The sequence below is a fragment of the Panthera uncia genome (assembly GCF_023721935.1).
Source record: "Panthera uncia isolate 11264 chromosome A3 unlocalized genomic scaffold, Puncia_PCG_1.0 HiC_scaffold_11, whole genome shotgun sequence".
NCBI classification, from domain to species: Eukaryota; Metazoa; Chordata; class Mammalia; order Carnivora; family Felidae; genus Panthera; species Panthera uncia.
This window is the reverse complement of record NW_026057578.1, coordinates 61,680,016-61,703,038: the sequence shown is the minus strand read 5'-3', so window position 1 is coordinate 61,703,038 and position 23,023 is coordinate 61,680,016. Positions and strand designations below refer to the sequence as shown.

Genomic DNA, 23,023 nt, shown 5'->3' with positions numbered 1-23,023 from the left:
TGATATGTTAAACACTAGAAATACAAGGATAAATAAGACATGATCATAATGATGTCTGTTTTATTGAGGATTTTCTGTGTGCCTGGCATCATTTACCTTGATAATCTCAGTTAATGCTCAGAACAGCCTTGCAAAGTAGATTCTGTTATTACAGTCATTTACAGAAAAGGAAAACAAGGCTCAGGAAGGCAAAATAACTTTGTGTAAGAACACACAACTATTATCTGTCTGACTCCAGAATCTGGGCTATTATAGGGGAAAGTTTTTGGTGTTAGAGGAATACAGAGAAGGTTCATTTTACCTACCTTACAGGTTTTTGGCCCTGTTACTTAGGAAACAGAGCTGGAACTATATTCTAGGTGCTAAGGTTTTATTGAGTGGCACAAATCCAAAGCAGCAGGAATGAAGGAAAAAGGGAAGGTGAGACAAGGAAAGAGGAAAGACATTATTACTAAGCAGGCCTTGACTTTGCAGGAAAACCAAGCTAGTCGTCTGGTCATGTGATACATCTTCTAACCGGGCCATGTGAAACTACCACCTCTTGGAACAGTTCCATCTCCTCTCTCTTACTGGCCAAAGATTAACCGTTGGGGCACATGTTGGCATAACCTTTGGGCAACTGCAAGAGAAGGCAGTTCCCATGCCCTGTGATACAGTGTCTCATCTGAGTCTGGAAATGTCCGGATGTTCTACAGCCTCTATGGGTATAATTGGAACAGACCTCGGGTTTCAAATTGTGGCTCCTACTGCTGTTGAAAAATCCTTCATGAGAGAGTTTCACAGTAGGGGAGTGATGGCATCTGATTGATGCAGTTAAAAATGGAGACTCAATTGTAAGGTGGCAAGAGAGAAGGAGGAAGACTAATCAGGAAGCTGTTGTAATAGTTTTGCCAAGTCATGATGATGGCTCAGAATGGAAAAATATTAGTAAAAATGGTGATATGTGATGATCTTTGACATGTATTTTGGAGATGAAGCTAGTTAAGTTAAAAATATAGGTGAGAGTAATGTATAGTTCCATACACACACACACACACACACACACACACACACACACACACACACTGAGGTATTTCTGAGCATTCCCTTTTTTTTTAGTTCAGTGACTGGAAAACCTGATCTTCTTTCCCTGCATCGTCACACCGTCATTGCAGGGCAGGTAACTCGTCTTTCCAGCTTGCCCAGAAACTCTACCGAGTATGCCATTTTGGCATCCTACTAAGACCCACACTGAGTTTATATTTCTATCTGGTATGTCTTTAGTTGCTTACCTCAGGCCAGCTCTGGCCCAGAGGGGGAAAAGGAGTCTTTCGGATCTTCCCAGTAGCACAGCCATGTATACTTTGTGCCTCTGTTGGCACCAGCATGTCCAGGCTCTCTGATAGTTGTGAGTTTGCCCCAAGGTTGCCAGGCTGAAGACTGTGTGGTGCTTAAACCTAGCCATGCTCTACATTACACTGCATGCCTTGGCATGGAGCTTTACTCACAGGAAAGTACTTAAAAAGAAAATAAAAAGATCATGCAGGGGCGCCTGGGTGGCTCAGTTGGTTAAGCGTCTGACTTTGGCTCAGGTCATGATCTCATGGTCAGTGGGTTTATGCCCCGTGTTGGGCTCTGTGCTAACAGCTCAGAGCCTGGAGCCTGCTTCGGATTCTGTGTCTCCCTCTTTCCACCCCTCCCCCTCTCACGCTCTGGTCTGTCTCCCTGTCTCTCAAAAATAAATAAACATTAAAAAAATTTTTTTAAAAAAGTCTTGCATAGGTGGTATATGGATGGGTGGAAGTTCTGTCTCTTCCTTTGTCTCACTCTTTTGGAACGAGGTCACCATGAACTCCAGAACTTGGCTGGCCCTCCCCTTAATCATAGGCCCAGAAATCTCAGTACAGCTTTCCTGGATTACAGATGAGGGATTTATGACCTAAAGTTTTAAGTGTCTTCTTCAAAGTCACATGGCTAAGAAGTGATGAAAGGCAAATTAGAACCAAATCTCATTTCATTTTTTTCACAGAGTATTTCTTTCTACTATAAACTGGTACCATGTACACTACACAAAATATTTTATATTGTATGCAGATCCCATTGTCAGGGATGTGACCGTCTATTAAGGGTGAAGGTGTATGGTGTATAAATGACTGTACCACTTAGTGATTGCACATAATAGGCTGTGCATTTATATTTTAAAACTATTTGTCAAGGGGGCATTTATGTTATATAAGTAAAGCCATACATATATAAGAAAAATGTATTGTCTACACATAAACATATATACATGCATGCACACTTCTACAGACTCTCTCTCTCTTTCCCCCCGCCTCTCTCTCTCTCTCTCTCTCTCTCTCTCTCTCACACACACACACACACACACACACACACACACACACTGCTTTGTGAAACCTAATTTTCTTTTCCTTTGCCTAACCCTCCTATATTTTACACAAGACTGTATGGTTAGCCTTTTCATGCTAGAAAGGAAAAAAAAAGTATATATACTTAATGAATAGAAGGGAAAACTGATAGCAGTTGTCAGTTTGTAGCTGAATATCAAATCTTTATCAACACTGTGTTCAGGGCTTGATGGGGAAGGAGGTAAGAAAACAGGAAGGTTTTCTGGTATTTTCCTTATGATAAGAATTGACTATAGCTGAAGTTATTTGGCAACCATTCTGTTCTCTCCATTTTTAACTTTACTACTTTTTTCTGTTGTTACTCTCTTTTTTTACTTGTATTCTCCTTGATCCATCCTTCCCAAATAGGACATGTTTTCATTGTCGTTACTATGATGATCTTTCCAAAATATATTAGTGCTGATAATGACCTTTTTCATTACCCACATGGATATATCAATGATGCATATTCGTATCTACTAACAATGATTTAGGAGTTGGTAATGCAGTTTGTCAGTCATCACCTCTCCTTCAATTGTACTTCTATGTACTTTCCCTCCTTAATTAGCTTTATAGTGGAGAAGGCCAGAAAATATGGATGAAATATTGGAAAATAAAAGGAGTACTTTACACAGATGTCCTGGAACTATTATACTACCTACAGCACAGAAACATAGGGACGCTCTTCTGTCTTAAGTAACAAGTAGTGTCTTCCATGCTAGTTATTTTGGTCTATATTTACAGTAATTGTTTTTAATGTTGTGCTATATTACTTCTACACATTTAGAATATAGAGTATATATTTTCAACATATGAAAATCAATATAGTACCCCCTATGAATAGACTAGTGGATAAAACCATATGGTCATTTAAGCAGATGCGGAAATCCCAACACCATTTCTTGTTATAAATACTCAATAAAGTACGAATGGAGGGGAACTTTCTCAACCTGACAATGGGTATCAATGGAAAACCCATAGCTAATAACATACTCAATGGTGAAAGACTAAAAAAAGCTTTCCTCCTAAGATCAGGAATAGGACAAGGGTATCAACTCTGGCACATCTGTTCAACATTGTACTAGAAGTTGTAGGTAGGGCAGTTAGACAAGAATAAGAAATAAAAATCAGCAAGATTAGAAAGAAAGATGCAAAACTATCGCTATTTTTCAGTGATGTAATCATATACAGTATATAGAAAATCCTAAGAACACACACACACACAACCATTAATTAATTAACCATTAACAAACAAATTCATCAAGGTTGTAGGATACAAGAGTAACATACAAAAATCAATTGTAGTTTTATAGACTAGCAATGAATAATCCAAAAATGAAATTAAAGGGGCACCTGCATGTCTCAGTTGGTTAGTTAGGTGTCTGACTCTGGCTCAGGTCGTGATCTCATGATTCATGAATTCGAGCACTGCATCGGCTCTGTGCTGACAGCCCAGAGCCTGGAGCCTGCTTCAGATTCTGTGTCTCCCTGTCTCTCTGAGCATCCCCTGCTCGCACACGGTCTCTCTCTCTCTCTCTCAAATATAAATAAACATTAAAAAAATGAAATTAAGAAAACAATTCCATTTGTAATAGCCTCAAAGGGAATAAAATACTTAGGAATACATTTAACAAAAGAAGTGTAAGACTTGTACACTGAAAATTACAAAACATTTTTGAAAGAAATTGAAAAAGGTCTAATAAATGGAAAGATATTTCATGTTCATGGACTGGAAGACTTCATTAATATTGTTAAGATGGCAATACTCCCCAAATTGATCTGCGGATACAATACAGTCTCTGTTAAAATCCTATTGGAGTTTTTTGCAGAAATTGACAAAGTGATTGTAAAATTCAGATGCAAATGCAAGGGACTCAGACTAGCCAAAACAATCTTGAAAAAAAAAAACAACAACAGAGGACTCACATGCCCAAATTTTGAAACTTACAATAAAGGCAACAGTAATCAAGATAATGTGGTACTGGCATAGGAAAGACATTTATAAATCAATACAATAGAATTAAGTGTCCAGAAATAAAACCTAACATTTAGTAAAAAGGACATTTCAGTGGGGGAAAGAATAGTCTGTTCAGCAAATGGTACCAGGACAGCTGCATATATACCTGTAAAAGAATGAATTTGCATCCTATCTTATACCATATTAAAAAATTTCAAAATAGATCAAACTCCTTAATTAATTAATTAAGTAATTTTTAGAGAGAGAGAGAGAGCACATGAGCAGGGGAGAGGGGAGGGACGGAGAGAGAGAGAGAGAGAGAGAGAGAGAGAGAGAGAGAGTCAGAGTCTTAAGAGGCTCCACGCTGAGCAGAAGCCCCTCGTGAGAGAGAGAGAGAGAGAGAGAGAGAGAGAGAGAGTGAGAGTCTTAAGAGGCTCCACGCTGAGCAGAAGCCCCTCGTGGATGAGGGGCTGGATCCCACAACCCTGGGATCATGACCTGAGCTAAAATCAAGAGTCAATCGATTGAACCATCCAGGTGCCCCAATGATGAAACTTTTAGAAGAAAATATTAACTGTCAATCTTTGTGACCTTGAATTAGGTAACAGTTTCTTAGATATGATACTTAAAGCATAAGCAGCAAAAGAAGAATGTTAGACTTGATCAAAATTTAAAATGCCAGTGTTTCAAAGGATACCACCAAGAAAATGAAAAGACAACTGACTGGGAGAAAATATCTGCAAATCATGTATCTGATATTTGGTTAGCATATAAAATGTATAAAGAACTCTTAAAACTCAATGATAAAAAGGCAAACTGGTTAAAAATTGGGCAAAGAACTTGAATACCTTTCTCCAGAAAAGGTACGTAAATGTACAATAAGCACATGAAAAGATGCTTAACATCATTAATCACTAGGGAAATGCAAATCAAAATCGTAGTAAGATACCATTTCACACCCACTTAGAATAGTTACAATAAAAAAGATGGACAGTAACAGTTATTGGGGAGCATTTGGAGAATTGGTGAAATTGGAACCCTCATACAGTGCCGGTGCAAATGTAAAATGGTACTACCTCTTTGTCAGGTTCTCAAAAGGTTAACGTAGAGTTACGGTTACCAATGGGAGAGTATGCATTGTGTGAATGGAGGTCTTGGGTCTTGGGTTCCCCACAAAAGATTTATGTGAGGATCCACACTTGAATAAAGATAGCCAGAAGGAAAGTGGCAAGCACAAAGCAGTTTATCAAGAACATTACACTCTTGAAGTGAGAGAGTGGACAGGCCCAGAGGTGGCAACTGTACTGGGGTTAGGAGTGTCTTTTTATGTTTGTGTAGGTTATGGGTCATAGCTAGGGTTGTCTCCAGCTGAGGTTGTTTCCAGTCATCTAAAGTACTCCTACTTGTTGGGAGGGGTAGTTTTTGACCCTACAGGGTTCTTGCCAGAACTGTCAAGACCATCCTCTGCCACAGGGGTGGGCAGGGAGGTGGGTCAACACCGCAAGGTAAATATAATGAGGCCATATGTTACCATGGGGTAGAGGTTGAGGATGAGAGTGCATGTTCTGCACCTGTGGCTCTTGGTCTGTAAGCCCTAGGGTGTTGGAAGCCACAAAGTCAGGATGTTGTGCCCTCAGGCTTCTAATGTGTCGCCTCTTTATCACTGCCTTTGCCTCCAGCTCATGTCTAACTAACTGCCTACTCTTTCTACCATATGGCTCAGCAATACCATTTCTATGTATATACCCAAAAGAAATGAAAACACGTTCAGGCAACAACTCGTATATGAGTGTTCATAGCATCATTATCCATACTAGCCAGAAAATGGAAACAACCCCAATGTTCGTCAAATGATGAGTGGATTTAAAAATGTGGTATATCCATACAATGGCATATTATTTGGCCATGAAAAGGGATCACATACTGATACATGTTACAACATGAGTGAACTTTGAGAGCAGCTAAGCTAGACAAAAGAGGCTGCATGTTACGTCATCACGTGCATATGAAATGTCCAGAATAGGTAAATCCATAGAGACAGAAAGTAGATTAGTGTTTGCCTAGTGTGGGAGGGTGCGTGATGACTACTAATGTGTATAGGGTTTCATTTTGCAGTGATGAAAATATTGTAGCATTAGGTAGTGGTGGTAGTTTCCTATGTTGCGAATGTAGTAAAAACCACTGAATAGTTAGTACCCTTTAATGTGGTGAATTTTATGGTATGTGGATCATATCTGAGTAGAAGGAAAATTAATTTTATTAATGGCTTAAAAGATCATGATTTGGTGACCTTTGGGGGCTGCCATGGCATGAACCCATTATCCTGCAAACTGGTAAATTTATGGAAATGATTCTGTAGTAACCGAGTAACAGGGTAATCAAAGAGCTGATGAAGGAAAACTTTATTTTTCTGAAAAGTATAGCTAATTAATGGTAGAATATCAATCACCATTTTGCTACACCTACTGGAATAGGCAATGACGATTATTGGCTGCTAATGAGGGAACTTGATAATGAATGAATCAGAATACTACTACTGGAACCCTCAGATCCATCTTAATATTACAGAAAGACTGTCTCCTGCGTCTAGCCCATGGAATCACACAAAGGGGTTTTCTTTCTGGGGGTACCCATTCACTTTGTAAAACAGTTGTCTAAGTTTTGATTAAGGGCAGGCATCCTCTTTCATCTCCAGGAACTCCTGTTTTAGCTTTTGCATCTACACTACATCTAACAGCTTTTCTTAGAAAGTTTTGTTCAGGGCAGAATGGAATTTGTGCTCCTGTTTTTCTTTTTATGTTTTTGTGTGATTCCTGAGAGGAGACAGGGTTTTTATGTGACTTCATCAAGTCATCTTAAACCCAAGAGTCTTTGAGCACTAAGTCAACAGATGAGGTAAGAGATAATCAAGATCTGAGGCCAGAGGCCATGTTGACAGTGTAACAGGATAGATTTGTTGTTCGGGGATATTGGTTAGGGCACATAGTAGTGTCTTCATGAATGTTTGTTGACTGTGGAATGAACATAAGTGAATTTATCCAATTTTAGGGTTTTATTGCAATATTGTTATAAATTATACCACTTTGGTGTGAATTATAGTCTACTTTTAGAGTTACCATGCATGAATTGAGTCAGTCTTGGGCTTCTAGAGGAGAGGTTGCAAACCGATGGCTGATAGGTCAAATCTAGCCTACAACTGTGTTTTATTTGGCCTCCTCAGTGGTTTTTTTTTTCCCCCCTTTAATCTGTTGCCAACATTTCAAAATAATGGATTTCACATAAAAACTGGGTTTTCTGGCTTCTCTTAAAAAAGCAGATCTGGCAACACTGGGCTTACATTCCCTCATGCTACTCAGTGAAAGCTGAATAGTGACTGCATTAGACCTAGTCCTGTGCTGCTCCTGTCACTCACTGGTTCCTGTGGACATCTTGAGTTTGTGACCCCTACTGTAGTGGTTTTAGAGGGCTATTTTCTAAGTCTTAGTCTAAGTCTAAAAGTGTTACTTTGAATTACCTTTCCTCTTATGTTGCTGTTTAAACATACCACATGATTATGACACCTATCTCATTAGAATGTAGGCTCTGTGTTGGCTGTAAGTGTGTCTTCTATTTCTAGATATTCTCCATGATGCTGGTATAGTGCCTTACATATTGTAGGGAAGTCAGTACGTATTTATACATCTCTGCTCGGATTTGGCAAGGTAATTGAGGAAGCCCAATATGCCGTGGCATTCAGACATTAACACATTTTTTTTGTGATGTTTATTTATTTTTGAGAGAGAGAAAGAGAGTGAGCATGCATACGCGTGCACACAGAGAAGGGGAGAGGGAGAGAGGGAGACAGAGGATGCAAAGAAGGCTCTGTGCTGACGGCAGACAGTCCGACGTGGGGCTTGAACTCAGGAACCGCGAGATTTTATGACCTGAGCCAAAGTTGGACGCTTAACCAACTGAGCCACTCAGGTGCCCCAAGACATGTTTATAATCCAGCAAAACAACATCTTGACACACTGGTTTAGAATAGAGATATCTATTATTATCATTTTGGAGAAATGATTTATGTTTATTAATGATAGTTTCATCCTCTTATTTTTATCAACCCGTTGTCTCAGATAATTTTAGGGTTAAAATTTATTAGATTACTACATTGTAGGGTTAATAAACAACATTTTGGATATTAAATATTTTCTTGGCCATCTTAATAATGTGGATTGAGTTAGGTCTTATGAATATATCCCATAGGTAAATGGGATATCCCATAGGTAAATATATCCCATACAGAAAATGAATGGAAAGAGCTGAGCTCTTTAAGGGGATAATCATTGTCAGAAAGGATATGGGAAAATGAATTTTTTTAAAAGAAAGTGTTATTTGATGATACAAGTACAAAGAGATATTGAAAACAATTGGTGGTAATGTTAGAAGTATAGGCAAGGGCCGTGTTATGTGCGTGTGGTTGGATTGCGGAGCTTAATGTAAGAGGAAGTCATGGAGTCAGTTACTATGTAGTTTTTGAAAATTATTTCATGAACACAAACCATATTTTGTTTAGCCCCACACTAGCCAGTTGGGTAATGACTTTGAATATCAAGTTTGAACATTGTACATGTTGGTTTCATGCCATGTACATTTCTCAATCCTTATTGTGCGTTTATTTTTACATTAGGTGAGAAATTCATCCACACTTCTTTTCAGTACCTTGATCACAAGAATATTTGGAGTTAAAAGGGGAAAGGATGAACTTTCCAAAAAAAATAGGTAAGCTTCATCTAACGCTAACTTTACTTTTTACAGAATATTGTCCTGGCCAAAAATAATTTTTGGAAATTTGCTTACTTTTATGGATTCATCTAGAGCATAAAACTATTAAAATACTATAGTAAATTAACCTAAGCTGCCAAATTCTAACCTCTTGGGCAAAAATACCTACTGTTTAATAAGTGGACCTTTCAAAGCAACAAAAATATGGCAAGGTAGCATGGGCTGAAATGTCGAGCTGGTTTCTCAGTGCAATAGCTAAAGTATTTTTTTGTTTTCTTTGCATCTTCAGGTATTCCTTTAGTGTCCTAAATTGTTTCTTCTTGATGTTTTAACCACGTACTAACTTGTGTAGTATCTTTACTTTTGTAGCTGGAAGTTTAAATGTTTGTGATACACCCATCAGAGCATGTCCCAGATTATTTTTGTGTTAAACTCTGCAGCCAAGGGGAGCAGTTCCAGGTAGATGTTGGCCACATGGAGTAAACAGTGCTTTTTACTTTTTAGGGCTTTAGTGTTACAGTTTTTTTTTTTAAGATGTTTTACTCTTAAGATTTTTTTTTTTTTTAATGTCTGGGAAGAAACCTATAGAAACACTTTGAAAATGGGTTGTATCTTTAGATACAATGCACAAGTTCCGTTTGTTGGTTTTAAAGAAGAGAAGTTTTGAATAACTGTTTCTTTAGCCTTTAGGATTTGATGGGAGTCTAGCGGCTTGCAAGGTCGGACACTAGATGTCACTGTCGCTGCATGTGTAATTACTTTCTTAACTTCATTCAGGATCCAATTAGGCCCAGTGCTTTCTCTTAAGGATCTGAAGATAACCCTGGCCATGTTCCTCTCCTCCCTAAAAAGGCTGATTATCACATTTTTAATTTAGGTTTTAAGCTGTTATTTGTTAAAATATTTTCTTGTGATGGAAGTGAGTTTTAGGAATTAGAAAATATGGAATAATTTTATGATGTACTGTTGGTAAGTCTAATGAAACCTACAGATAGTTCTGAATTGTCATTTAAATTGCTATTTATTGCCCTATGAAATTCAATAAATATTTAAAAAGAAGGCAACTGGCTATAAGTATGAATCCTCAGAGTATATTCAGGAAATACCAGAGAGTTTTGTTTTTTCTAATCAAGTTGTATTTTTAAAATAATGCTAACATTATTCCTTTGAAAGGATGATTACAATTTTTACTATTTAGTAGGTTTCTAAAGAAATTCTTCTTCTCATTAGTTTGAAATCACTAAGATTTCTTTCTCCTTAGCTTTCTTTATTTTGTAATAATTCTAAAGTGTTGAGGTTTAAAACAGTTTGGTCATGTTATAAAATTGTGATAAATAGGGGCACCTGGGTAGCTCAGTTGGTTAAGCGTCTGATTAGGCTCAGGTCATAATCTCAGTTGGTGGGTTCGAGCCCCATGTCGGGCTCTGGGCTGGCAGTTCGCAGCCTGGAGACTGCTTCAGATTCTATGTCTCCTGCTCTCTCTGTTTGCCCCTCCCCCACTTGTGCATGTGCTCACGCTCTCTCTCTCTCTCTCTCTCTCTCAAAAATAAACAAACATGAAAAAAAAGAGACGGTGATCAATAAATAACAGCATAAGTAAAATATGAGATAATTAACAAGTGAAATTAATGTTTAAAACTAAATTTGACAATGAAGAAATGCTTTTTTACATTTTACTTTTTATAGAATGAGTGATACATGGATGTGTACACAGAGTTTACTATGTACAGGAGAAAAATCATCATTCCATTTAGGTTACGTCTGAAGGAGGTTGGAAGAATAACACAATGAAACCACCCTGCTTTAATCTTTTTGCCAAAGGCATGCTGATGGGAGCCGCCATTATAAATTCATTTTTCTTAAATAGGAAAGGTTACAAAATATGTAACTTTCCTAGAAAGATGGAAATGGAATATTCATATAATTGCTTTGAGTAAAGTTGAAAAGTGAAATGAAGGAATTAAGAAATTAATAATTTTTAAAAATGTGATGAACATTCTTGGTGAGAGCCTTTACTTTAATAATCTGAAGATTGGTATATATCATTATGTATACAGAGCTTCTGTTCTCTGTTTAACTGTTGAAGAGTATATTTCCTGGAAGCATCCCCTGGATTTGCTCTGCAAAACCTTTAGTGTCTTAGATTAGCTGTTATTTGTAGTGGTTCTAGTTGTAGTTTGTTTAAGTCTATCACTTTTTGTTGAAATGTTTATAAGCTTGTTCCCTACACTATTAATTCTGTGAGGGCAGAACGTTTCTCACCTATTCTGTTGTATACATCATGGGCACTTTCAGAATGCTAGTAATAATGATGTCTTGTTGGTGGGTCACTCGCCCATCGAATAACTACACTCAGCTGATGAGACCTCACAGGCCAGTTAAATCTACTTTCACAGCCACAGATTGGTCTGCACACCGTCTTGCAGATGTGTGTTCTTGGTCAGAAGGCAACTGGTCATAAAAAGAACATCTGCCTTTCCCATCTAGTGGGGAAAAAATGTCTATCTTGGGGTAAACAAACTTGGTTTCTAGGCATTTTGCTGCCGCTGGAGATGACCTTAATAGACTCCCTTATCCTCTTTGTACTTCAATTTCTCCATCTATGTAACGGGAATAATAAGATCTGTGCCCTGTCCTCAAAGGGCTGTGGTGGGGATAAAACAAATGATTAACAGTTCATTTCTTTTAAAATGTTGGAAGTCCTACACAATTAGAGACAGAGTTGCTTTTTTTCTATTACCACTTCTATTCTAGTACTCAGCCCATCGTCTTAGAATTATAGTGAAATTTTGGAGTACAGAGTCAGTATCTTACCCATTTGTATACCTAGCATATGTGTGGCATATAACAGGCACACAGAAATAGTTGCTTAATGAGTAAGTAAATTTTGTTATGAGAGGAGAAATAAGAAATCTGGTTTCTATTCCTGCCTTTGTTGCCATGTAGCCACGATAACCAACTGAGACAAATTAGTTAACCTTTCCGGGCCGTGGTTTTCTCCTCTAAGATAAGAGATTTGGACTGTCCTGGAGGTCTCCTATTTCTGTAAAATACCAAGCTAAGGCTTTATGTAATTGTTACTGGAATTGTGGTTTGGTAACCTGCTATATTCCCAGTTCCTAGAACAGTACCTGCCTTGTAATGGGGACGAGAAGTTCCCTTTACGTATGTAAAGAAGGGAATAGAAGGTTCTGCATCCCCATTTGTAAGTATGTAGAGTGCACTCGTAATGATGGGACTCTAGAGCTCCTTAGTCTTGTTCTAGATGCGTTCCTTGGATTATGAAGAATGAGAACACTTAAGTTTCACTTGTTTTGAAATAATTTTACAGCATTTTAATTTTCTAAATCTCCTTTCCTTTCTATTTATTACCTCCTGACTGACTTGGCCTGACTGGATGAACCTTTGATCCTACGTAGAAGCAGAGCCTGCATAGCCCTGTGATGCAGGGAGTGTGGTGGGCTTTCCAAAATGGCCTCCATCTACAGTGTTGTGAGGGGTCTACCCTTGATGGTTCCTCTTTCCGTACGGGGCAGGAGCTAAACCAATGTGATCTTTAACTCTAGGTCTTTCTCTTTAGTCCCTGTGGTATTAACCTTCAACTATTCTAGTCCCAGGTAAATGACAAATATCAATATGTAGCAGTCTGAACACTTCCAGGTTTTGCAAAAGCTTCACGTTGGTCTCAGTGTATTCTACAGCTCTTGCTTTCTGTCTTCATTTTAAGTCATTTAGCCAGTGAGAATTTGTTAGCATTTGTCATGAATTCATTATTGACACAACAGAGGAGTACAGGAGAAGTATAAAACTTGGACCTTGCTAAAGGAGCTTATGTTTTAGCTAAGGGAACAGAAATTGTTATCTGTGAAAGATACAAGTTGAAGATAATTTGTAATAAGCGAATGTACAATGTGACATGAGTAATAGATGCACTAGAGAATCCTTAATGGGAGAGTTGAGTGGAATATTTGGAAGTAGTGTTTCTTGTAAAGCTTTGGAAATGAGTACATTTGGGGTACGTGGAAATAGGTGGGTTGAAAAATGGAACAAAAGAAGAATAATCTTGTTTTTTGTATTATTCAGTATAATGATCTCTATTCTGCCTTATTAAAGAAAGCTCATATTTAAGTTAGTATCCTGGGATGGTTTAGTACAATTTAAGAAGAAAGTGTTTGTAAAAGCTTTACTAGGTCCATGAAAAATTAATTTAAATGACTCTGTTAGGAGATGTAGAACCGCATTTATTTTACTTTCCTGGCTGTAAATTACAAAGAATTATTTTAGTTATTCCTCTTAATATCTTGGTTGTGTCGGTCTGGAAGGATCCTCTGAGGGGCATCTGATCTGGTCCAGTCTTTGCTTATAGACAGAATTCAAAGCAGTTTCCAAACAGACTGGCTTCTCTCTTGTTCTTCATGTTTTCTAGGAAAAGGGATTCCACAAGTTTCTGTGGTTACCCACTCCATTGTTTAGGAAATAATTGGATTCTCAAAACTAAAGTTGAGAGCTGTAGGGCAATTTGGTTTTTATATTCTAGAGAATGTAATTATTAGAATTCAGAATAGCTTATTTGCTTTGAACTATATAATAGTTTGTAGCAAGCGCCTGTTTGGTCAACCTGGAAATCAAAATTTTCTTTGACTGTGGCCAGGATAATCTTAACATCCTCAGACCCAAAGGATTCTCATTTTCTCCATTTAAAAAGCATTCATTATGTGTTTACTCTGGGCCAGGCTCTCTGCTGGGCACTGGGATCCAAAGATGAATCAGACATGCACTTGGCCACGGGGAAGCGGACAGTCTAATGGAGAATATCTGTAGTTATCTCCTGTGCTGAGGTCTCTGTTCCACTGGTGCAGAAGGAAGAGGGGAGCATATCTTCAGTGCCTGTTTGTGTGCTTGGCTGGCTGGGCCCTTTATGGGTAACTAACTTAGCCTCCATCATAGCCCTACAAAGTGAATAATCATCCTAACTTCATGGAGAAGTAGACTGAGGTTGGTGAGATTTAGTTATTTGCCCGAGGTCAGAGAGCCAGGAAGTGGCAGAACTAGAGCACAAGTCAAGTTCCCTTTGCAGAGCGCGTGCAGATTTACACACCAACACACATGGCCCCTCGTGAGCAATGTGAGTCGCCTTGTTCGTCCGGCTTTAGATTTTACATTGTCAAACTATGGGAAATGAGCCACTTCACCTAAGGTCTCAGTGTGGAGCAAGAATCTCACATTGCCCATGTGGCAGGTTGATTTTTAGGAGGAAAGGTGGGAGAGGGCCAATGAGAAGTTCGTTTTGAGGTAACTATGTGACCTCATGGTGGTGGTGCACTGTGGAAGGCTTTGTGTGCTTTTGTCCCGTGGATGTTCCCTTCCTAGGGAGCCGTATACTCTATTTTCATACAGACCAAGGTAAGGGAGGAGCAGGTCACAGGGTTTCTAATGTCACACTATAAAGTCAGGAGTGTTGAAATCTTAGTTTTCTGGTTGGTGAGTAGGGGACGAGTTAAATTGCTTCAATAGGATATCCGTGTGGCCGGTGAGACATTCACCTCTTGAATTTGATGATAGGTCAGTGCTTATAGGGAGAGGATTTGGGGGTTTTGTGATAATCCTTGCCTGTGCTATGATGTCTTCTAGGCTTAACCTAAATTTTTCAAGTCTGTGCTTATATTTTTCATTCATATCTTTTGAAAAAAATGATAATAATAACCGTTACTAGTTTTTATCTTTGAGACGACCTAAGGTGGAAATTGTGTGGAAAAGTTGAGCGATTTGCTGAAGGTCACGCAGCTAGTGCTGGAAATGAATCTAATGATTACTTTTAGCTCATAGTAAGCTCAACTAGAACATTTTTTAAAAAACCAGCTGATTATTTATAAATGGAGTTTCTATTGGCAACAATAATGGTAGTTTGGATTCAAGTAATCTGGAATTGAGTTAAGAGTCCCAGTGTTTTGATATGGTCTGGAGGTGTCATTCATGCATTTTCCACAGTTGTTCAAGAACATTCAGTCTGGTTCTTTAGGCTGAGTAGATAAATGAGTATTTTTGGAGACCAAGAAGTAAAGTAAGTAAAGTACAAGTCTTGTGTAACCCTTGTTGAGAAGTCCTTAAAATCAGAATTAAGTCTACATTGACACTTTGGCCTACTGGAGAGTTTCATGTTGCAAGTTTTTGTTCATTCTTAGGTTCATGGATCACAGGTAGAAAAACCACAAATAAAATTTTTAACCAAAAAGAAGCTCTTAAAACAAAATATGTTCATGAACTTGAAGTGGGAATTAGTCATTGTGTTCTTAAATATTGACTCTTGCATGGACCAAGTAATCTTTGTTCCTAAGTACTGCTTCAGGCCATTGCCTTCTTTAATAACTAAGGCATTGTTGCTTTAGTTTGAGCATGTTCTATGGAATTTTGGCAATGCATGCATCCTCTCTCTGCATCTTAGTAAAAGCATGAGTAAATATTTTTTCTTAGCTTTGGTATTTTTGTAGCTTACATTTTATATGAACCAGACTAATATAATGTAATACCAGGATTACATAATTTAAGACGTCAGGATTGCTTCCAGGACTATGAGATAAAGTCTTCCTTTATCAGGGGGTTTGCAAGCAGTATTTGTTGCTCATTCAGTGCCTGTAGAGAAATACCACAGAGCTATTTTCCAAATGAGAAAATGGAGTCAAAGAGGTTAAAGCCAGAGGGACTAGTTTCTTTAGAACTTGGATAACATTTTTTCTTTATTCAGAACTTGGTCCGTATAAAATACTGATTTTAGTAGTGTATAGGTTTAGAAATTCCAGGAATTTCCAGTTATTCTTGTTACACACCAATTTTTTTTTTTTTTTTGAGAGAGGGGGGGGGGGGGGGGGGGGGGGGGGGAGAGAGAGAGAGAGAGAGAGAGAGAGAGAGAATCTTAAGCAGACTCCATGCCCAGCGGGGTTCAAACTCATGACTATGAGATCATGACCTGAGCTGAAATCAAGAGTCAGATGCCTAACTGACTGAGCCACTCAGGCACCTCACACACTGAATTTTTTAATGAAATATAATGAATAAAATTTTGTCATTGAATACTTAGTTTCGAGCCTTGGCACTCTAATATATACAAAAATAGTTTGTAACATAATCTTGGATTTCAGGGAGTTCATTTTTTGAGAGAAAACCAACATGTGAACTGGTTTAGGAAAAATGAGTATCAAACTCTGCAGTATTGATAGGGGATCAGAGGAGGATGAGTTGGGCTCCATGCAGGAGTCAGGGCTTAATCTACACTTGAAAGGATGGGCAGGATTTGGACAGGTGGAGAGGAGGATGCCATGGAGATATTCATTGATTCATTGATAGATTCATTCATTCTTGAAGCAAATATTCACTGACCACCTACTCTCTTGTAAGCACTATACTAGGTTCTGGGGCTTGTCAGTGAGTAAAACAGATATGCTAAAGAGGCTAGTTTGAATTGTATATGACATTAGGAATCATTTAGAAGTTTTTGTATTGTAGTATTCCATAATAAAAGTATTGTTTTTGGAATCATTTGAGTAGAGATTACTTCTGTGTCTCTGGCTGGTAGGATTGGAGAATATGATGCAAGATTGTGGAAGAGAGTTATTTAAGAATAACTTGTAGTCTCTGTAGATTGTTAAAGCATAGTTCTAGCTTGGTGTGGTTGTTTTAGTATTTATTCTTTTTATTATTTCTAATTTTTTTTAATGTGTATTTATTTTGAGAGAGACAGCAAGAGGGAGGAGGGTCAGAGAGAGAGGGAGACACAGAATCAAAGCAGGCTCCAGGCTCTGAGCTGTCAGCACAAAGCTCGACGGGGGGCTTGAACCCATGGACCGCGAGATCATGACCTGAGCTGAAGTCAGACACTCAACCGATTGAGCCACTCAGGCAACCCATCCTTTTATTATTTCTAAATTGAGTAGTGGCCATATTAGAGGGGCATATGTCTTATGTTTTAAGAATTACTAATTTCCCCAAGATACTGAAAGATATTTAGTGAAAAATAGATTTTAGAGTTAAGTAAGTTTCAGAAACTTTGAATTGAAGAAAAATTTATTACAGGACTGTTAGGACATTTTGTGTGCTATAATGTTTTTTGTGAATTTTCAAGAGTGGGATATAACATGCAGTATTTCCCCAAATTATTTGACCATGTAAATCTGTCTTCCTCTCTCTTTTAAAGAACATCTTTTACCGTCTTGTGTCCATCAGACATAGTTTGGGGGCAACTGCTATGGGGACAACTGATAATGGCAGGTGGAATGCATGTTTCAGATCATTAGGAGCAGCACTGTCTGTGAGAAAGAAAGATACTCGTTTCAGATATATCTTGGCAGGAACAGAAAAGCTTAGTTTTAGTTGCAACTATGTATAGTATAAGTTCATCCCAAGTTGTCAGATAAAAATTCAAAATAGTATCCTAGCATATAGTAGATAGTCAATAAATATTAATCAATGAAAACTTTATAATCTTAGACTGTTTCAGATCTTCTGATATTTAAAGTGCCTCTTTGGGAAAGAGAACTTTATATTCTACATTTAGAATATTCTCCCATTTTGTCAGAAGACAGTGTCCATTTTCTTAGATCATTGGTATGGGGGTGGGGTCAATTCCAAACCATTAGTGTGTGTGTGTGTGTGTGTGTGTGTGTGTGTGTGTGTCTCTGTGTGCGCGCGCGCGCGCGTGTGTAGGGAGGACAGATAGAAAGAGGGGAACAGAATAGTAACCAGCTTTGAAATATAATAGGTGAGGCTTTAGAATTCACTCATGAAACTGACTTTTCTACCTTTGGACTGTATGTCTTACTAGTAAATTAAGCACTAGACTCTGTTGTTGTCCCTCATTTCCCAGATTATAGCTCCACTTGTTAATATTTAAACAGAGACTTGAAATAATTCAGACTTGTAGCAGTTAGGATGCTTTTGACTACAAGTAAAAGAAAGTAAAAGAAAACCAAAATCAAAATTTAAATAAGGAAAAGTTATTATCTCACATATAACCAGGAAGTTTTAAGGGGGATTGATTCATTCTAGCTTGATAATACCATCAAAGACCTAGATTTTTTCATTTTTTTGCTGTGCTATCCTTGATGTGATGACATTGGCCCGAGGCAAGCTTCCTTCATGGTTGCAAGATGGCTGCAGTTCCAGCCATCACATCTAGATGCAACAGTGTCTAGGGACAATATCCAGTGGTCTTGTCCATCTCTGGTTTTAAAAGTGACACCACCACCTCTTACATGCTTTCCCATACTCTCAATCCCACATCATGCAGACTTCCCTTTACATCTTTTTGGTCAGAGTTAACATCTTTTTTTTTTTTAATATATACATATATATAATTTATTGTCAAATTGGTTTCCATAGTTCAGAGTTAACATCTTATCATGCCCCAACTTATCCCTGACAAGGGAAATGGATACACCATAATTATCTTAGACTAATCAGGATTCTCCAGTTGAGTCTGGGGTTGGTGCCAGTCTTCCCTGAAGCATATGACTACTCAGAGAAGGGTATATACCATACCAAACTCAAATACTGTTAAAAGGAAGGATGGGATGGGGGAATGAATTTTAAGTAGGTGACTAATGAAGTCTGCTGCTCCATTCTTCTAGGCTATTTCAAAAGCTTTGAAAGCATGTACATTAAGAACAGCAGCTTAATAGGAAGAGAAATATGTGTAGTGTTTTAGCCTAATAGGAAAACATAGTCTTTTTTCTTTTACTTATGCAATTCCTTCATGTAATTTTAAAAAGATATGAAGTACAAGTGTGTCTGGCTATGTGATTCTATATAATTCATACTGTAAGCAAGGTTGCAGTACAAAAATTTTACTCAAGAACAAAGTATATGTCTTTTCATATGAAAAAAGTATGGTGGTATAGCATTAAAATGGAGATTCCCAGTAAAATATAATCAAATTCTTTTTTTTAATGCTTATTTATTCTTAGAGAGAGAGGGAGAGTGAGCATGAGTGGGGGAGGGACAGAGAGAAGAGCGGGCGAGGGAGACACAGAATCAGAAGCAGGCTCCAGGCTCTGAGCTGTCAGCACAGAGCCCAATGCAGGACTCAAACTCATGAGCTGTGAGATCATGACCTGAGCGGAAGTCAGACGCTTAACTGACTGAGCCACCCAGGTGCCTCCCAATATAATCAACTTCGAAGGCAGAAAATGTTCCTCCGCAATGTGAAACGTCTCCCTGGTTCATGGCTGATCTCTAACAAGCTGACAGAATGCTAACACTGTTTCTTATTTGAAACTCGAATTCACTTTGGAATTTGACCTGTATATTACAACCTTGATTTTGTGATTGTGAAGCCAAATGGTGTGAAGTCAAATGATCTTTCTAAATTGGAAATGGTACCTAATTATTTTCATTTAGTAACCAAAAATCCCTATTTCATTTAAATCAAATGTAGTATTTTGATGTACTTTTTTGGCCTCTGAAATCAAACTGCGAGGTCATGACCTGAGCCGAAGTCGGATGCTCAATCGACTGAGCCACCCAGGCGCCCTAATCTTCTCTTTCTCCCCCTGCAGTCAAAGCCCTCCTCGGCCACTGGTTTCATTTCTATAATTGGTGGCCTGTTTAGGTAACCCAACATTTTTTTTTTAATCATTTGTTCAATAAAAATACTTACCAGGTTAAAGGGTTTGAGCACTGAAAGGAGTACAGATATTTATAAAATATAATCTAAATATTTGAGGAACAGTTGAAGAGATAAGACTCAACTCAACTGCAATGCAAGGTGGAAAGCCTTAAGTACTCTGTTAACTCCCTTCCTCTCTCTTAGGGAGGAGCCTGCCTGCCGCTTCCTCGCTTCTGTGAGCTCTTCCTCACCCTCTTCAAACGTGGCCTCTACAAACCCCTTCTTGCTCCCCTTCTCTGTTCTAACATTTAGGTGGGAACATCTCACCTGACTATTTCTTTATCTTGCTGCCTTCTTTTGTCCTATCTTATATAACAATCAATGATTCAGATCAACATTAAACATTAAGGCAGTACTGGTGACTGATACACCTCCCCTCTATGTATTCGGAAATGAAATTCTTTGTGCTAAAAAAACAGTGTCACTGACTTATAAAATAAAGGTGGTGAGGACCCAGCTTTCCCCAGAAACATAGCACAAGTCATCATCTCTTTTTCCTTTTTGCTTTAACTTGACCAACTTTTCCATTAGCTTCAACACGTTAGGGCAATAAAGGAGAATTTCTCTCGGAGTGGTATGCTCTTCTTTTGATTAGTTACTAACATTGCAATAGCATAGGTTTCAGTTTTTCATCATTGTGGAAGTACAATGTTTCAGTGGGAAGGTAAATAGATTTATGTCTTGGGAAGAATGTATTTCAGTTGGCGTATGATCATTTATTGGCTGTGGCCTTTCCACAGATGGACATACCATTCTTAAATACTTGCTTGTTTTCAGCCCTAATTGCCTTCAGAACTGTGCTGCCATGCACTGGCAAACCATTTGGCTCACCCAAGAAAATTGAATTCCATGGGATCCATGGCATTTTCTATGGAGGTTTCTTTCTCTAGAAATCTCTTCTTGCCTTTGCCCCTCATTAAATTGAAATGAATCATTTTTCGGGGTTTTGTGTATAATATTAATCATTCTAGCATGTAAAGTAACATTCCTTTAATGAACAAACCATAGTTTACTTGGTAATTGTCTTATTGTAATATTCAATTTCTTTCCTAATTTTTTTTAAATGTTATTTATTTTGAGAAAGAGAGTGCCTGTGTGTGAGGGAGGGAGGGGTAGAAAGAGAGAGAGAGGGAGACAGAGAATCCCAAGCAGGCTGCACGCTGTCAGTGCAGAGCCTGACATGGGACTCGATCTCCTGAAGTGTGAGATCATGACCTGAGCTCAAATCAAGAATCAGATGCTTACCCAACTGAGCCACCCAGATGACCCCTTGCTAATTTTTTTCAATGTATGCGGTGTGGTGAATATCTTTATTTACAAAGTGTTTTAATATGTAGGGTTATTTCTTGCAGATAGATTCACCTAGGTGTAATTTCTTGGTATTAGGGTATAACTAGTCTTCAGATTCTATTTATGTATTTTCATGTTTCTTGATAAATTGATCTTCTTGAGAGTTTCCCATTTTACCTTCCTACTCAGGAATTTTCACTAGCTCTCCATTGCCTCTGGTCTAAAGCCCATACCCCTTTAATTGGCCTTTCCCCATTTTGTTAAACGTTTTCCTTTTTGTTTTAACCACCTGCCTAACACTGAGCGTTTACATTCCATCTAATTTTTCCACATTATAAAAAGTGGTGCAGGGAATATCTTCATGCATTTTAGCTTTGCATGTGTTTTGGGATTATTTCTTTGGGATAAATTGTCCGAAATGGAAATAGTGGGTTCAAGAATGTAAACATTCCAGAAAACTGATAGCCAGGCTTCTTTTAAATGAGAAGATACAATTTATATATTCACTACCATGTGTAATCTTCCTAGCAGTGGGTATTATTAATTTTTAATGTAAGTTTAAGAGAGTGTAAAGGGGGAAATCACCATGTTGTTTCAATTTCTGTTGCTTTTATTAGTAGTGAGACTGAACATTTGCCCACATTATTTGTTGGCTAATTGTATTTTCTTCAGCTTAGCTTTCAAGGCCCTATGTAATTTGGACTTGCCCTTTTCACCTTATCTCCTAAATATTCAAACCCACAAATATGTATTAAACTCTTACCAACTACCAACAAATACATATACTCTAACCAAGCTAATCTCCCTACTGTTCCTTTGAATATGTTATGATTTTCCTTTTTGTTGCTTTTGTTCCTGCTTTTTCTGCTCCTAAAATGCCTGTCCCTTCTGCTTACAGTATGCTGGTTTTTCCCATTCTGTGGAGTTCAGCCTGAATCTTTTTTCCTCCAGAAAGTCTTCCCTGACCCAACTGTGGCTTCCTTGAGAGCAGGGCCTGTGTCTGATGCCCCTTTTCTACCCCAGTGCTTTGTGAAGGGTCTGCCTTATATAGGAGGCAAAGAAGTGATAGATTGATGTTACTAAGAAAATGTATGTTGAGTTAGCTCTAGATTTAAATTTTGGCTCAGACTTCAGACAAGTTATTTAGTCCCTTGAGCCTCCGTTTCTTAATCTCAGAATCATCATAAATTGGGGATGATAATAGGACTTGTCTCCAGAGTTGTTACGAGGAGTAAATGTTGCAATGCTTATAATGGGCCTGGTTCAGTAATGCTTGCTGTACAGGAATTTCATTTAATGGGAATTGTCTTTTTTTTTTTTTTTTTTTAAGTTTACTTATTTATTTTGAGAGAGAGAGAGAGAACATGAGCCTGGGAGGGGCAGAGAGGGAGAGAAAGAATTCCAAGTAGGCTCCATGCTTATCAATGCAGAGCCCATTGCGGGACTCGATCCTGTGAACTGTTGAGATCATGACCTGAGCCAAGATCGAGAGTCAGACGCTTAACCAACTGAGCCACCCAGACGTCCCTAGTGAGAATTGTCTTTAAATTAATTGAATGAGTAAACCGGTCATCCCAGCACTCACTGCCCTCCCTTTCTTTCGGGCTCTTCCTGGTGTACTGCAGATGGGGTGTGCTGTCTCTCTTGGGCTGCTATTGCTTCTTGTGAATTAGGTATGGACTCTGGAATCAATTCCAAGGTCTTGAGAGGGCTTGTCTTCCAAATTTGTTGCTTATTCTGATGTACCATGTAAATACTGATGTGTTGAGTATGATTGAGTAGCTTTGAAAATGAAGGCAAAGCAGGGATGAGCACCTCATTTTCCGTCTAAATAAAACCTTTACTGGACCTTTACTAAGAGAAATTATGTTCTCCGAGGGCCTTTTAAGAAATGTTTAGTTTTGTTGCTTGTCTAGCCAAATGGAGTTAGTTATTCAGTAAGAAAATGGTAAAAATATCCAAATAACACCACCG

The 23,023-nt window shown here is 38.2% G+C and overlaps 1 protein-coding gene across 2 annotated transcripts in view; it reads left to right on the top strand.

The window, feature by feature from the left end:
• THADA (THADA armadillo repeat containing) overlaps nucleotides 1-23,023 on the top strand; it is a 333,497-nt gene that overhangs the window by 92,864 nt on the left and 217,610 nt on the right. For both annotated transcript variants that reach the window (XM_049650200.1, XM_049650201.1), the window contains one exon: nucleotides 9,008-9,099. In XM_049650200.1, the coding sequence (XP_049506157.1) occupies nucleotides 9,008-9,099 (92 nt within the window). The remainder of the gene's footprint in view (nucleotides 1-9,007; nucleotides 9,100-23,023) is intronic.